This window comes from Plectropomus leopardus, chromosome 1 (genome assembly GCF_008729295.1).
Source record: "Plectropomus leopardus isolate mb chromosome 1, YSFRI_Pleo_2.0, whole genome shotgun sequence".
NCBI lineage: Eukaryota > Metazoa > Chordata > Actinopteri > Perciformes > Serranidae > Plectropomus > Plectropomus leopardus.
Window position 1 is genome coordinate 21,786,514 of NC_056463.1, and position 18,043 is coordinate 21,804,556.

The 18,043-nt window shown below is 39.0% G+C and overlaps 2 protein-coding genes across 2 annotated transcripts in view; one reads left to right on the top strand and one right to left on the bottom strand.

Moving 5' to 3' along the window:
* Positions 1 to 904, bottom strand: part of tspan15 (tetraspanin 15) — a 38,703-nt gene extending 37,799 nt beyond the window's left edge. Inside the window, exon 1 of the mRNA XM_042499711.1 lies at positions 755 to 904. Within this exon, the coding sequence (XP_042355645.1) occupies positions 755 to 844 (90 nt within the window). The 5' untranslated portion in view covers positions 845 to 904. The remainder of the gene's footprint in view (positions 1 to 754) is intronic.
* Positions 905 to 7,813: 6,909 nt separating this feature from the next.
* Positions 7,814 to 17,038, top strand: tacr2 (tachykinin receptor 2). Its single transcript, XM_042499830.1, has 8 exons — positions 7,814 to 7,906; positions 8,447 to 8,599; positions 10,012 to 10,307; positions 14,655 to 14,849; positions 15,776 to 15,926; positions 16,057 to 16,176; positions 16,268 to 16,344; positions 16,420 to 17,038. Exons 1-8 carry the CDS (start codon positions 7,874 to 7,876, stop codon positions 16,742 to 16,744), a joined length of 1,350 nt encoding a protein of 449 aa, XP_042355764.1. The 5' UTR covers positions 7,814 to 7,873; the 3' UTR covers positions 16,745 to 17,038.
* Positions 17,039 to 18,043: the final 1,005 nt, after the last annotated feature.

Sequence of the window (18,043 nt, forward strand, 5' to 3'; positions counted from 1 at the left end):
TTTATCAGTTCCTACCGCTAATAGTACTGTAAGCAAGGAGCCAATTCATCTGCAATGCCTCACTGTGCTTTTTTTAATTAAAAAAAAAAAAGAACATTAGCAGAAAAACCTGAAAACTGTACTGAATATGCCTGAATATAGTGTTCCTAACTGGAGGCTACCACACAGAATATGTTGGGTGGTAATTAAAGTATTCAAACACTACAATTACTGGACCAGCTCTGTCATTTAGGGCAATTTAACGCTGTTATTTCACTGTCTTACATTTACTGAAAGCGTCGTGGATGTCTGATCTGTCATCAGATGGCCCACACACTATGACTCATGACCACAACAGGACATAATAAAATGGGAACAAGCAGAATCTACCAGACTAAAAAGCCTGAATATATTGTTCTTGTTTTTTTCCCCTCTTTATCTGCTCTCTCGATGTGTTTACCCAGCAGGTAAAGAACAGGGTGAAGGTGCGCAGAGGGTGTGGCCACAGACAAGACGGTTAACAAAGCGAGAGCCTGCAGAAAACTCCACAGGTACAAACACCTGTAGCTTCACAACTGTGGCTCACTAAACTGAAAGCTGCGATTTAAAAAGGGGAAGTAACATCGAGTCTATTCATATACACTTCCCAAAGCAGAGACAGACACACACACACACACACACACACACACACTATCTGTATGTCCTCGAGCCCAGATATCTTTGTAAACACAGCGCGCGCTCCTCTTTTAACAAACAAAGTCATGAGGTTACTCACCCACCAGATGATGGCATAACCGAACAAGGTGAATTTGAGGAAAACGTAGGAGCAGCGGTGACAGTACCGGGTCTCGCTGTTGTTGGACATCGTGTTTGACTGAGGACAGTTGACTCCAGCAGCTCCCTTCTCTGTTGACAGCACTTCCGCGTTGTCATCGTCACCACACCTGTGAGCGCACGCGGGAGTGATGGATGAATGGGAAGTTTATGGGCGGGGGATTTTGCGTTGGTACACTTTTATGTGTACCCTATAGCTAAAGAGTCATAGGTTAGATTTAAACACTGACAAAGCACAAAATTGATATAATTTCCTCAAACTCCCTCTGTCCAGGCAGGGGTCAGGACTTATGGGATCATTGCATGTTCCCTTTATCTTTATTTAAGAAGAAAAAAGGTTTGGCTAAGAAGACAACATAAAAAAACTGCTACAATACCATGTAACTGTAACCATAGTTACTATACACATTATATTTTGGGGTTATTGTAGTTATGTTACCACAGGCTTATTAATGTATGTGTTATGGGAAACTGGAAAAAGACATGTTTTAGCAGGAGTGATTCCACATTGTTATTTTGGACTTTGGACATTGGTCATTTGTATTATTACATATAGCAATTGTTTCATTTAATGTCCCAGTAGCTGTCAGTGAGAGTAACATTTGTTCCTACCAGCTATTGTTTGTGGGGACAGGTGTGAGTGTTACAGACTTAAAATTACATGAGAGAGAGCTGAGTGAACTGAGAGGCTGGATGTCTGTAGTCTGCACATTACCTATATGCCAGAAGGACTGGAGAATGCTACTGAACAAAAAAGAAGTGTTACACAACTCTGACTTCCCTCCTCTATAGCCAGTTATCTACACAATGCCTTTATGAATTACCTGCGCTCCAGAGTATTAATCTGTGGATACAGGATTTTGTCAAAAATGATAAATTACAAGCACACTTTGTAAAAAGGCTGCCCTTTGTTTTGCATATAGATACAAAGTGGTGATAAAAATGTATTTGTCTTTATGCAAAGATCAACTTACTTGTTGCCAGTGAATTTCTATGTGAGATGATAATTTTAAGAATGCATGAGCCTCAGACAGTACACTGGTTAGAGGTGTAATCATGTCAGAGACATGAAAGGTGAAAACAATTTTACCTCTGCTTTACTGACCATGATGTTTCCTTTGGTCTAAGCAAATTATGGATAACAATCAATACCTTGCAAAGTTACATATTTTGAATTATAACTCAAAACATGTAACATTGCCCCCTAGTGGTGAATTACAGGAGAGAGACCAAACAGAATTGATCTCTCCAACTGTGTTGTGTCAGACTGGCTCATCTTAAGGGTGTGGCCCTTGAATCCTTTGGAGAAATTGCCTAAATGGGAGTTTCTAAAAACTTGGTGTTTTACCCAATGGGCATGGTTTTGCAGGAGGCGCCAGTGCAGTAGCTTTCCCAGTTTGGTTTGATGAAAATGAGAAGTTGGTGTGGCAAAGTACAGGCTAGTTTTATTTCTAGAGTGTGGGAAGTTGGGCAAACTAGACTGGATAATACATGCTGCTAGTATGAAGGCATGCAGAATATACTATTAAAATTTTCCTTTATTTTGTATTTTGGTCTCACACCTGTGTACACTGAGGCCCGTTTGGGCATCTATTGATACAATATAGTACATTAATATCAAATACAGAAAACCCTGCATTTGGGTAGATTTATGATGTTGAACATAATTTATTCCATCTACTTGTCAATATTTAAGCACTATTCAGTGGTAAATATTTTCTAGTATAATGTTGTCATAGCCAATTTAAGAATTTATTAGCAGTCATTTGAAAAGTTGTGGTTGCAGTGATGCCAGCAGTACAACAGCGAAAACCAAAGTGTATCTTCACAAAATGATGATCACAAAAAAACAAAACAAAACAAAAACCCCATCTATGTTTGAAAGTACAGTTATGCATGTGGAATCCTATGGCCTTTATCTTGGGGTTAAGGCAAACATTACCTTTAAAAACAACTTTTTCTGTTACAGTTTTGCAAGCGTATCAAAAAAGTGACATAACAACCCAATGTGAAGACTGCGCATCAGGCACACAACACTCTGCAAGACACAAGGCAGTGCTTCCAAGTAAAATGCAAAGTTTTTCGGGAGCTCCTTGCCCAAATATGGATATTGGAACATCTGATGAGGATTACTGCATGTACCACAGCTTTTGTTTTGGGCCTCCGCACACAACTTATAAATGTAAAGCTGATCCTCTTTACTGGCTAAATCAATCAATTAATCATCTTTAAATCATTTCAAAATGAAAATGAAAATCATTTTAAAAATGCAAAAATATTTTTAAAGCATACAACACATACATTGCACCAAAAACTAATCACAATCACAATAAAAATATGTTTTTGAGAAGATTTTAAATGATAAGACTGCCCTTCAGCAGAAAGTGTGAACCACTCAAGAACATACAGTTGTAGACCTGATACACCAAAACAACAGGCACCCACCTCTGGGATGTTTGTTGCCAACCATCAATCAATTTTTATTTGTCACATGGAGTTACACAAGGTACAACGCCAATGAAATGTGATCCCATTAGCTCCTTTAACGTGTGCACTGTTATTAATATTACATTATAATTGTCCTTGTTTCCAGATTGTTCTGGTAACCCATGGTTCCTGCTGTGAAGTGATTTAGTCACACATCAAAGTGTGTGTATGTACTGTATGCAGTTTGTCAGGCACCACTGGCTCTGGTCGACACCTATCATCAGCTGTGCGGCTAATTAAGTGCTCTAAATCGGTATAAGGGAGCTGTCTGAGTGGCTGCTCTCAGTGTCTCCAGTTAGTTTGGTTATTCCATATTTATCACCTCAACTTCTTATGTTCTTTAACAAGCAAAATACCTGTAGCTGACAAAACCATGAAAAGTAAAGTAAACGAGCAGTTTCAGATTTTATTAGATGTATTCTTAATTTGCATTCGGAAAATGTAATTTATTTTGGCATGAAAACAAGTTTTTATCATAACTGTTGTTTTTTCTGGACAACAAACACAGACCATAGTGGAAAAATGTTACCGCATTTCAGTGGTCAGATGTGATCTTTGATGTGAGTTCAGGTGCAGCATTTAACAGAGGATGTGAAACGGTGTGACTCGATGCAGCCATCTGTCTTTGTTTGGCAGACAGGATGTGTTTCATCCCTTCCTCATTAGTTTCAGGTCCTGGATAGTCACCACTGTTATTTGTCATTTGACAGTGCCTCAGGCTCAGATTCACTCAGGAGACAGCGCTTGTTATGTACACTTACACCAGCATGGTAGAAAACTTTTCAATCCCCTGCCTGTACCCTTCAACGTGCCCTTCGCCACGCTCTGCTGGCCAATAAGGATTCGTGAGCATGTGAAAGTACACGCATACAGTGCGTACTGTACAAATACAACACAGAAAAGGCAGAATGAGTTCAGCTGTAGTCAGCAGGCTCCACCTCTGTTCTTTTCTGTGCAAACACACATGAACACATAGTGTAGGTGTCCCCTGAGAGGCAGGGAGAGTCACACAAAACAGGAGAGACACAAAAAGAGCACAGTGTGAGGAATAACAAACGCCAAAGGGATGGTTATTGTCAGCGAGAATAAAAGCAACAGAAAGCACAAGAAAAGACAATCCATTACACACTGAAGGCACAACGACTACCTGTTGTATGCACTGGAGAAAAACACAACTTAAGTATTGACCAAACGACTTTACAGAAAGGTTTGCATTGTGAGCTTACATTTATATGGGTGTCCTCAGTGGCACTTTATGGTTAGTGATAAATGGCCCATTTAAAAAGTACATATTTATACTGTATATCTCCTTTTAAACACACATGCATTGATGTAGCACATGTGTTTAAAGAAATACCAAAATAATGCCAAGAGCTCGAGCAAGTCTCCTGTGTGTATTTCCTTTGACATACGCTCAAATTTTAATACTTTTAATTATGTTCATATTTTTAAACCGGCAGCACATAAGCACTGACTAATATGATCTCTGGGGAAACATTAAGTGTTTTGTTATGTTTTACATGCAGCAGATCTAACTAGCAACAGTTTTTCTATATGTGTGACTGACAAATGCAAACAGAGCTGTACTTTGCAAGCATTTTAACATTGATTATCAACCTAATTTTCAACTGTGCAACGCCTTCAGTTAATCTCAAATAGATTTTTTTTTTTTTTTACCTGTGGGAAGCACTGCAGTTAGTTCAGATATCAAAAAGAAACAGATCACTCACTGAAGCTGACATTCACACTCACACTCACACTCACACAGGAAATTTACAGGCTACAATTAACTCAACCTCCATGTCTATGTACGGTGGGAGGTGCCCCAAAGTTAAACAATAATAAATATTGTATAGATATTAAGGTGATTGTGAATAGATTTTAGAGGTACAAGAAAAACATTGAGCACAACCTATAAAAGATACAACACTTAGAAATATAGATTTTGTAGGAGTGGCAGCAAAGAATGGAGAGACTCCCCACCAGGAACTCATCTCCCTCCAGCAGCAAGAAAAAACACTGCAAAAACACTGCACTGCAAACACTGCAAAAAAGTTTGACCTCTCCAGCCACAAAAAGGACCCCGCAAGAAGACAGTCTCACCAAATCCAGATGAATACAGATGATTGTGCACGACAGAACCTTGAGCATAAAGAAGTGACTTTTTTAAATGGATCTCAGGAGTTGTGGTCTGAGGTTCGTTTTTATCGTCATTATACAGTACAGGATTGTACAATGAAATGCAAACGCAGCCTCCTGAAGGCTTGACACACCAGAAATTAGGGCTGTCAAACGATTATATTTTTTAATTGTGGCTAATCACGATTATTCACATTTTTTAATCTTTTCCATTACTTTGCATTACTAAACACATTTGAAGTCCATATTGACAAGGTAAAGTAATTCAGATTATCTTGATTAGGAATCAAGTGAGCACAAAAAAAAAACTGCATGGGATAAGCATATAGTGGGCGTGTTTAAGGGGAGACTGATGGGTACCAACAGAACCCATTTTCATTCAGATATCTTGAGGTCAGAGGTCAAGGGACCCCTGTGAAATGACCATGATGTTTTTCTATTGCCAAAATTGAGCCTAACTTTGGAGCGTTATTTAGCCCCCTTCATGAGAAGCTAGCATGACATGGTTGAAAATACTGGATTCCTCAGGTCTTGTAATTTTATATGATACCAGTATCATCCAAAAAAAACAAACATAGGCAATCCAATATAACAAAACAAACAATACAAAAAAGCACTAGATTAATAAATGAAACATTAATTTACTACACAAGGTAGAAACAGTTGCATATAAATTCACACACAAAACAAGTACAATTTCCAAGCTACAGTGCAAAACAAAAGTAATGGGAATGAGGACATTGTATGGTAATGTGCAAAACCAACATCACAGAATAGTTCAGTGTCAAAATCACAGATGCAAAGCAATGACGAACCAATTGCAACATTTCTGGGGTTTATTTGGCACAAAAATCTAGGTGAGTCTTCATGCAGTATTCACAGAACTTTATGTAAACTTAATTTAAGAAGCATTTTACTTATTAGGTGGACATTTCATTTTGGCCTGTATATAATGCATCCAAACACACATAATGCCAATGTTTGAAAATGCCAAAACTCTCCTTCTTTTCTAAGAAGACAGGTGACACAATCCCTGCAAATGTGGTCCATATAAAATTCCCAAGCGTAGTGCAATGTATGGAACTGGGCGCATAGAGCTGGGGTTCATTTGATGCAAAAATCTAATAGTCATCTCTAGAGTAACTTTTATGTGAACTCCATTAAAGAAGCTGAGGAAGTGGGGATTTCATTTTGGCCTGTAACATACAGTGCTTCTACATTACATTACTACACATAATGAAGGTATGGATAGCCAAATCCCCAAAGAGCTCTCCCTGTGTTCTCAGAGGACCAGCATACACTGTAGAATCTGACAAGTTGATTTTATTTTACAAAAAAAGGAGATCTAGGAAACCATTGAAAAATGTGACTTAATTTTTGCTTACTTTATGCAAAAGTGTTATGTTTACTTAAAAATTTGTTATTTTATTTACTTAATATTGTTGCAACTTAAAATGATACATTTCTAAGTTTAGCAACTTCTGTAAGCAAAGTATACTGTTCTATATATCCATATTTTTTCTGTTGCCTGCAGCCTAGTTGGTCATATTTGCACATTTCTTTGTCATGATCAAGGTTAGTCACCTGGTTTACTGCTGTTGCAAACACTGAGAAAGAACAAGGTCATTTCACTTGTCATTTTTAAATTGCATAAACTTCACAAAATTAAGTTAATGCAGCACATTTTTTTAAATTAAAAACCTAACATAGATATAAAATAAACACACATTAAGATTTGTGGTTATGCTTTCTTTTTTAAAAGCAATTGGTTTCAAAGATTATTTTAAGTAAAATCAACTTGTCAGATTTTACAGTGTACATGTTACATATCACCCCTCACGGTGTCTCCCTTACTATATGCTGCGCAATAGACGAGGATAGATAATTAATAGTTTATGGTCAATTTAAGAGGAAACCAGTACAGAGGGGCTTCAGCTTATCAGGGGAGCTGGGAAATGATGGCTGCAGAAATTCACTTCCTATCCAAGCTGTCAGCCCTCTGCTGATTTGGTCCGTATTTCATTCATACTCTACTCATGCTGTTTTAGATGGAGTCATGCACAGCCAACACATGCCTTCAAATAATAATGCCACTCCTCTTTTTCTTGCAATACATATATATTTTTTCATTTTTTCCACACAGAAGAAATTGAGAAAATGAGAGTGTGGAGTTGTTCAACCCCCCCCTCACCTCGTCTGAATTGGCGCACGCGCACAGTCGCGTGCCGGCTATCAGCGCGCCTCATTCACTCTCAGCAGTTTGCACCGTAATCAGCTACTTACGCATTCCAGGAGAGAGTGAGAGCGTGGGTATGTGCGTGTGCCAGAGAGACAGAGTGAGGATGTCTTGATGGATTATTGGATGGATCCGGTTGTCCTTTACGCAGAAGCAGTCTAATTTTCGGACGTTATTAATTATGGATTGGACAAACTGATGTCGAAACTGACAACTCAACCGCGTATTCAGGTAGGTAAGCAAATTAAAGTAATGATCTGACAGAAATTTGGTCTTATTTTTGAAAAGAACATCTTGCACTAGTGCTCTCCAGTGCAATAATTATTCACTTGTGTTTTAGACTGAGTTCGGCACCCAAAGTGTGTGTGTCAGTTATCAAACCATATTTTCAAACAAATGTGGACTGAAAACAAACTGTAGCTTTACTCAGTGCACAAAGGGATGTTTTATTAAAGCTAACGTGCTACTGTGAGATTAGGCTATCAGTAGACTGCAGAAGTTGCCATAATGGTGATATGATGTATGATTATTAACTAAGGGTGCTGCTTTTCATTGAGCCAAATGTTCTGACAGTGTAACACTTGAAGAGATTGCCTCAAATCTGAAATTCATGGATGTTTCAGTCAGCTTAAAATGAAATATAAATTCATCAGCTAGTGTTTTGCAAAAGCTTATATAAACTGCATGAGATTTTTTTCCAAAGCAAGGTATATTTTGGGTGATTTATTCAATAATTATGTCTCACATGATGCATAAAGTTTCTATCACCAGGTGAACTGGGAGGAAAAAATGGATGGCAAGAATCTTATTCAACACGTTGAAGGAGATATGGAGGCCACCTCATTCCCATTTTCAGTGACCACCGACTGGCTGGAGGATGGAAACGAAACGATTGGGAATCAGTTCCAGCAGCCTGACTGGCAGGTGGGAAAACACAAATCGCAGATGAAAGTGGTTGAAGTCAGTGCCAGCTCTTTGTCAATGGGGGAGTTACATCCAGCAGAGAGAACAGGAGCATTTAGAGGAATCTTGAGAGAAAGAATGAAAGAAAGAGTGCACTAAAGCTGATCTAATGATATTTGTGTCTGACTGCCCAGAGACTGCAGATGAGCCAGTGGTTGAACCTGGTGCAACACTTATCCTCTCTTTTATGAAAGTCTACAAATGTTGTCATTTGGGGCAGCATTTTGTGGAGATAAATTTTTCTTTTGTCTCTTCTCCTCTCTTCTTTTTTCCTCTTCTTCTCCTCTCCTCTTGTCTCCTTCCCTAACATTCTCTCTCCTCTCTGTCTCTTCCTCTCCTCTCCTCTTGCTTCCTCTTCCCCATCTCTTCTTTCCCTATCACCCCTCTTATCTCCCTCCTCTCCTCTCTCATTTTCTCTCCCCCCTTTCCTTCTCTTGACTCTTTCTCTCATCTCATTTCCTCTTGTACCCTCTTCTCTTATTTCTTCTTCCTCATCTTCCTCTCCTCTCCACTCCTCCTCTTGGTTCCCCTTCCTGTTGTTTCCACTCCTCCTCTCATTTCCCCTTCCTCCTCTCTCCTCTTCTCTTGTCTCCTCGTTTCCTCTTGCTCTTGTTTCACTCCTCCTCTCTCCTTTTCCTCATATATTCTTTCCCCTCAACGCCTCTCCTCTCATTTCCTCTTCTCTTGTCTTCTCCTCTTTCTCGCCTCCCTTTCTTCTTCTCATTTCCTCCTTGTTTTTTCTCTTCTCTCCTCTCTTCTCCCCTTGTACCATCTCCTCCTCTCTTCTTTCATTTCCTCTGTCATCTTTCCTTCCCTCTCCACTCCTCCTCTCTCCTCTTGTTTCCTCACCTCTTGTTTCCCCTTACTGTGGTTTCCACTCCTCTCTCCTTGTTTCTTCTTCCTCATCTTTCCTTAACCCCCCATGCCTCTTGTCTCCTCTCATTTTCCTCATTTTCTCCTCTTTTATTTTCTTTCCTCTCCTCCTCCTCCAACCTTTCATCTCATCTCCTCTCTTGTTTCTTCTTTGTCCTTGTCTTTTTTCCTATCCTTCTTCTCATCTTATGTCCTTCTCCTTGTCTCTCCTCATCTTGTTTCCCCTTTCCTCTTATTCTCTCCTCTCCTCTTCCTCCCATCTTGTCTCCTTCTCTCCTCTCCCCTGGTCTGATCTCCTCTCCTCTGGTCTCCTCTGATCTCCTCTGATCTCATCTGATCTCCTCTCCTCTCCTCTCCTCTCCTCTGATCTCCTCTGATCTCCTCTGATCTCCTCTCCTCTCATCTCCTCTCCTCTCCTCTGATCTCCTCTCCTCTCCTCTCCTCTGATCTCCTCTCCTCTCTTCTCCTCTGATCTCGTCTCCTCTCCTCTCCTCTCTCAGGTGGCTCTGTGGGCTATAGCCTACTCCCTCATCATCCTGGTGTCCATCACCGGGAATGTCACAGTGATCTGGATTATTCTCGCTCACAGACGCATGAGGACTGTAACCAACTACTTCATTGTCAACCTGGCCTTCTCCGACGTTTCCATGGCAACCTTCAACACTCTTTTCAACTTTGTCTATGCGCTTCACAACGACTGGTACTTTGGCCTTGGCTACTGTCGATTTCAGAACTTCTTCCCCATCACCGCCATGTTTTCATCAATATACTCCATGGCTGCCATCGCAGTGGACAGGTAGGAAATCTCTCTTACGAAACAAAGAAAGACCAAATTACAGTTTTTCTTGATCATTTACTCCATTATAACTGGGCATTTTAACTAAACTTCCCATACCATGACACTGTCTACCAAAAGACAGACACATTTCCCAAAACATTAAACACTATTCACCTTTTTCCACAGATTTCAATTTTCACAATTCTTTCAACAAACTCTAACACAAAGGTGGCCCAAAAACTCATTCATTGCACTGTATGTTTATTTATAAAACACGTTCTAAATATAAACTACAGTCATCACAGCCTAAACTCAGATAGCACACCTTTCTCCATGTGCAAACACTAAGCCTTAAATGTGTCCAAACAACAAGCAGAATAGCACAGGGCCTCTAAGTGTGTCTGTATGCTTTTAAAACAATTGTTCCCAAATGGTCCAGCCATGGGGTCCAGATTTATCCTTAGTCACAAAACATGTAGGCTTAGAACACAAAGAAATAAAACATATTGCAAAATAAAAGGCAATCACTTAAAACGCAAATAAAAAGCAGTGCAATCAAAAAAGTGCATAAAATTGCTTCAAGATCATTGACACAAAACACTGAAAAGGCACATCATGTTAATAGATCAAGGAATACCAAGAACAGGGCTATAAAATAGTTGCTGAACAGCAGGAAATGGCGCTTCAAAGTAAAAGCTCTGTGCCGGAAATTCACTGCACTTCAAAATAAAGTCTTTTTTTTTTTTTTTTTACAAACTTGACGTGTTCTTGAGCCACTTTGCAGTTCATTCAGAATGGACCTTTGATACACTCTTGGACCGCGAACCACCAGTTGGGAACCACTGCTTTAAAACAAGTCAAGTCATTTTTATTCATAAGCCCACTGTCACAAATCACAATTTGTCGAAGATCTCTCTCAATAGATGTGCAATAAATGTCTTGTAAACAGAAAGAGAATCTGTATGAAAAATAATTCAGAAAATCTGATAATATTTTGCAAGACAGCAGAAAGGAAGAAGACAACACAACAAAGAGAAGTAATGGTAACTTCGTGACAAGCTTCTTCATAGTGTAACTCAAACATGGGAGGACTATGAGAGAAACTAGACAGCCACTGCAACCCAACCTAAGGTGATACACGATTTCATCCACTGTTCGTACTTTCAGAAGGGAGAACGGGTAATTTGCCTTGCTGTTATTGTGATACATGTCATGTTATACATCATATGGATTGAAACTCCCCTCTCAGTGTTGTTTTTAACACAGCGATGGACGATCAAAGCTCAGTAACTGAGAGGGTCCATCTGTTGGAGGTAGGCAGAGACTTCTTACAGCTGAGCACGAGATATGGTATTTGACAATGCCATCTGTTTGGGGGGAATTTAAACCTAAATAGTTGAGGACTTGGTACTCTTCTAATGACTTGAAAGCATCAGCATTTTCACTAAAGGTGGATGCCCGTGGTGGTGTGTCTGTGGAGTCGATCCAGTGTTGGATAAACACACACAAGGGCAGTTTTTCCATGCTTCCCGTCAAAAACAAACATAATGCATGATGTTGATGAAACATGACCATATGACCTGACCCAGATATGAGACCAGATGATCATGGGAACACTGACGCTGAGTAATCTGTACATTTGCTGCATTTGGAATTACACAAAATAAACCAGAGCAAAGACAATGTACCAGACACTGGACACTAATGGAAGGACTTATCCTTGTGTCCTACAACAACACCCCATTTTGGAGCTGAATTGTGGAAACAGTCAGAAAAGGATGGATGACCACTTACTGAAACAGTCACCTCAGCAGTATACAAATAACCTGCTTGACTGCTACATTACTACACTATGTGACAAAATTATGTTTCCCACTTTATGGATTTTAATTATGTATATATGTTATTAACATACAGGTTGCTAAGTACAAAATATCCTGAAAACTACCTGCATGTATTTGGTCTTTAATAACAGGTGGCTGGTCCAGTACAAAGGTTTTCATCAGATTATTCTTAACTGAATGTTTTCAGAGCTTCTTTGTGAGTCAGAGATTTGTCAATTGCAGTTAAAGAGAAACTACTTGTGAAATTATGATTCATTCAGATGAATGAGCATCACTTAATATCAGCAGCAGCAGAAAGTGTTCACCCTGTACGAGGAAAATGCTGCATGAAGGAGATATGGGTCAACAAGCAGCAGAGATACAGATGTTATTAATGCGTGTTGGAGCATGAATGGTCGGTCTGCTCCCCATCTGAAACTGTGCTAAACATGTGACATAATTCCTTGCTACAAATTCTCCATTAATTAAGTGTATGTTTATTCTATATAGGCGGTGCTTGGATGTGTTGTATTGGACTGCATTGTATGGAAGTCATGATTTGTCCACCTCCATTTACATGCATAAGGTGTTCAACAGAGTAAAACACCATTAGTAATTAAGCCATACTGTTTAATCCACACTTTACTAAAACAGTATAAAAAAAACCAGAACATTATAAACTTCACAAAGACAGGATTTATCGCAGTGCTGTTGTGTTAGACTGCATTTGAAAGCACAGGTGGCCCCAATAGACTCATACCTGTTTGTACACTGCAATGCAGTTGTACTAGAGAGCTTTTCACTGGAGCATTCATTATTCAATGCAATTCATTTTGCTTTATTGGCATGAATGTTTGTAAAACAATATTGCCAAAGCCTCAGATACAATCGAATGATGATATAAATAAATACAAGAAAAGAATCAATGATGATATTCAAATCATAAGCAACTGGATAAAAAAAGTAGATGCATAAATAAAGAGGAGCAAGAACATTTTGTTTTGTGTGTGTGTGTGTGTGTGTGTGTGTGTGTGTGTGTGGTATGTCTACTGTATATACGCATAATGAAAAAAAACCAAACAAAAAACAGCCGTAGGTTGTGACATGCAACAACAGACCTCGCTGCTTCTATGACACAGACACTGTTTTACCGCAGTTTTCCCACTGTTTTATTCTCCCATATACATAACATAGGAGATACATGGCTCTTTGTGGCTCAGGATGGATGAGCCATATGCTAAGATCAACCAGGAGTAACATCTGCTTAAAACTCGATAATGCCTCCTCATTAGTTTTCCATTTATGGAACCATCAGTTTTGCTTTGAATCGGCAGCTGCAGCAGCAAGCAAAAACAATCATATGTTAAACAGATAAATTCTGAAACATAATCTGCATTCATACAATAATTCCCTGCCACCAGCACATCACAGCAACAACCCTAAAAGGTCTCTTTACCTTTTTTTACAAGTGGGTCTGATTTTACTATGAAAACAAAACAGAAAATTAACTGAGAATGGAAATGAGAGGTGAGCAATGAATTGATAAAAGAGGCCAGAGAGTGGGGTTGTTTCTACACAAAAGAGTCAGAATAACTGATAACATTGTACTCTCTTATTTACAAATTATTAGCATCATTCATTTTTATTTTCATGTATGCTTCACCTACCTTAATACAACAAATACAATTTAAAAATGATAGTGAAATCATATCTTTGAGGAATACTGCATCCACAAAATGACCATTTGTAAATCAATAAGTCATGCTGTGTTACCTCAAATTTGTGCACAAAACTGTTTTTCTCGCCTGCCTCCACAAGAAACGGCAAACATATTGATTTATTGACTGTCTGGGGACACAGCATCTGTTCACTAACTCTTACACAACTCGTACAATGTAATCTAAATCTCATTTATCCAGTCGTATGCTCAGTACTTTCAATACTGCGTGCACTTTTGCTAAAAAAAAAAAAAAAATCAATCTACTATTTAAACTGAACTATCTTATCAATGCTCACTTCAAAGCCAGACTCCAATACTGAGGTTTATTAGTGAAAATGCATTGAGCATACGACTAAATGAGACTTGGATTTCACTGCATGAGTTGTGTGAGAGTTTGTAAACAGATGCTCTGATATAGTTTTCATTCATTCATTCATTCATTGTCTGTAACCGCTGGTCCTTGTAAGGGTCGCGGGGGTGCTGGAGCCTATCCCAGCTGTCTTTGGGCTAGAGGCTGGTTACACTCTGGACAGGTTGCCAGACTATTGCAGGGCTGAATTTTGATAGAGGCTTACAATGAAAAACATCCAGCAGATTTTTTAAATTATCACAAGGAAAGAGTTTTGAAAATATTATCTCCCAGCTAATGGTTTGATGAATGTTTTTTTCATGAGAGGATCATCTGCAGCACAGATGCCCACACACAGACGACCTTTTACAAAGTCACCCTGGTTTCTTTCTGCCTGTTCCTGTACGCCCAACATCAGATTTCTGTGTAAAAAAAAAAGATAGTAATGAATCAGCCTTTTTGTCTTCTTTCAGGTACATGGCCATCATCCACCCTCTGAAGCCCCGTCTCTCCTCCACCTCCACTAAGGTTGTGATCGCCATGATTTGGATTGTAGCAGTCTTACTGGCTTTCCCTCAGTGTTACTACAGTGTGACAATATTTTACTACCCCAGAACCGTGTGCATGGTCGACTGGCCTGACGATTACGGAGGAACACATCAACTAAGGTGAAAGAACAAGAATACTGTTATAGAAAACACAGATAGACAAACAGACAGACATTTACAATAAGGAAGATCTGTGACATGAAACGAAATGCAGCCACATAACGTCAATGGTAATAGTATGAGAACTATGAAGAAGAAATAGTTAAGGTAACAGGACTGTAGATTGAGACTGACTGAATGAGAGAACTTTCCTTTGGTCGTCCTATGGCCTTCAGGAGACAGTAGTGATACTACCTCCTGTTGATCATGGGACCTGTGTTATGATCCAAACTTTAATGAACATATTATGAATTTCAGATGAGAAAAATGTATTTTATTTCTAAATTATAAATAGAAATAGACTGAAACAATTGTTTAAAAAAGAAAAATTTGTAAAGGACTGTTATTGTAACATTTCATGGAATGTGTGTTGGAAAGTAGAGACAGGTTTTTACATAATGTATCTTCATATTGCAATTAGGATAAACTGAAGGACATTTTGCTCGATAAAATAATGTATTATACAGACACTTTTCATGCATATTTATGCATGTAAAGTCCTTGAAATGGAAAAGACACCTGTTAGCGAATTTACAAGGTGAAATTAATGCAAATCAGTATTATAGTGCACAAATTTCTAAAAATCTAGGACTGCTAGCGTACAGTTACGAGATTGGTACAGTTTGTGTATGTGGATGTTTTTTTTCCCTCTGGCTTATCTCTTTTGCTCCCGAGGTTTGACAATTTCTTTTCTACACTTTTAACTGCAGCTTGATTGACTCTTATGGAGGGTTATGATTATTATTATTTTTCAATTTAAATGTTGGTAAGGCAGTAAATTGGGTTAGTTCAGAGGCAAAATAAACTATGATAGCAGAGATCAACCAGAGGGATCATTCACAATATCTTAACCCATTTTGCTTTACTCGGTCTCTCTCCCTCTGCAGTTACCAGTATGCAGTGATACTGCTGATCTACTTGCTCCCTCTGCTGGTGATGCTGGTGACCTACAGTTTAGTCGGCCGATCATTGTGGGGAGGGCACATCCCTGGAGAGGCAACAGACCATTACCACAGCCAGATAACAGCCAAGAGAAAGGTCACACTCTTTTGTTTTTCTACTGCTATAAACTATAAATCTGAGCTTTTGACACACCTCACTGTGATCAAAATGCTCAGATGACCTGGACTAAGTCAGCGTATCCTCCTCTCTCTGTGATCTCTGACAGGTGGTGAAGATGATGGTTGTCGTGGTGGTGACCTTTGCCCTGTGCTGGTTGCCCTACCACATCTACTTCATACTGGGATCATTTAACAGAGACATTTACAAACAGCATTACATTCAGCAGGTTAGCAGCTGCTTTTCTGTCTGTTATTAACTCTTTTTAGTCTGATTCATTTGACTTATTTTCTCAGCATCATGTTTCTTTTCTTTCTCAGGTGTATCTTTCCATATTCTGGTTGGCAATGAGCTCGACCATGTACAACCCTATCATTTACTGCTGTCTAAACCAAAGGTAAACGACTTATTCACTCCCATTAATTCAGCAAGTTCCAGTATCCCAAAAACAACTCTCTCTCTCTTTCTGCAGGTTTCGTGCTGGTTTCCGTCATGCATTCGCCTGGTGTCCCTTTATCAAAGTGTCAGAGGAGGACAGGATGGAATTGCAGCACACACACACCTTCAGAGTCACCATGACACGCAGCCACCGCAACAATAGCACTCACACCTCCATCAAAACAAACTTTGACACAAACGTGGCTGTCAGTGCTGAGATAAACAAGGAGAGAGATGCCTGCATTCAGCTGAAAAAACAAACACCATCGAAAACATTTAGCACAAACAACGCGCATGCGGTGAAGAGGCTGGATGATATAAAATCCCCAGCTGAAAGACTTTTGCAGCACAGCCACTGAGTGCTGAAACAAACCATGAAGAGGTCGTCCTCGATAGAAAGGAAACAGGGATTTTGTACAGTGACAGAGCTGATGATTAAATAGACCTCGTTGAGTAAAGATGCTGCCAACCGCCGAGCAGAGATATTATAAATATATAGCAAAATATGGGGACATTAATCCACCTGGAAAACCTTGAAGTGAAGTGTTGTTCATTGGACCTGACTCTGGACCAATGACCTCTTTTTTTAAAGTGGGATATAAATGAATTCGACAACCAAGCTGATGGATATTTTGCTCATGCAAAAGTGGTCATAAGAGCCTGTAAAAATGAAGTTATATATAAAGAAGCTACCTGGATGCCGAACAACAAGAGAGATTGGATTGTTAAGACCTGCCGTAAAGCTTCATCTTTAAGTTGATTATTCAATTAATCCAATGAAAGAAACCATATACCAACTATTATGATAAGCGATACATCGTTTCAGTCAGTGTTTTTCAAGAAACAGTGTCAAACATTTTCTGGTTCCAGCTTCTTAAATGTAAGAATTTGCTTTACTTTGTCATTTATGACAGTAAATGAAGGGTCTTAAGGTTTTGAACTGTTGGTTGGACAAAAAAAGACGTTTGGAGAAGTAACTTTAAATAGTGATGATCATTTTCACAATATTTTGACATTTTATAGACTAAATGATCAATCGATTAATCATTAAAATAATCTGCAGATAGGCAGATAATGAAAATAATCATTAGTTGCAGCTCTAATCTGCTGTCAGTAGGAAAGTCTGTAGTTAAGTCTCATTCATTTTTTTTACTGGAGCCGAATCTCTCTCCTCCTCTAAATCATCTACATCCTTTCTTCCATCACTTTTCTGCTGTGAACTGTGTATATATTTTTTGTGTAACAGTAGAGTTTTTGTGTTGTTACTGTTTTTTAAGAGCATAGACTGGATGAAAAATCCGCTGGCATCAGCACCAAGCCTTAATAATGTTGCTTTTTGTGGGTTTGTTCTTCTTTTTATTGCCACAGACTTCTTGGACGAGAAATTGGCTTTTTCTCAAGGGGACACTTTCTGATGCACTTATTTACTTCACCCACCATAACACACAGTAATAGTTAAAGACAGTTATTGGTCACTCAGTTTATTGGAAAAAAAGGTAATTTTAGTCTGGCCAGCATTCAAATTTAACACCAACGTGCAGGTTAGCTCCTATAGTGAATAGGGATTGGCCATATTGATGATCTTTTCATAAAAGACTTTTATGAAGTCAGCATTTAGTTCATTTAATGGAGTTCTGTCTGAGTAGCCTAGTGGTAAA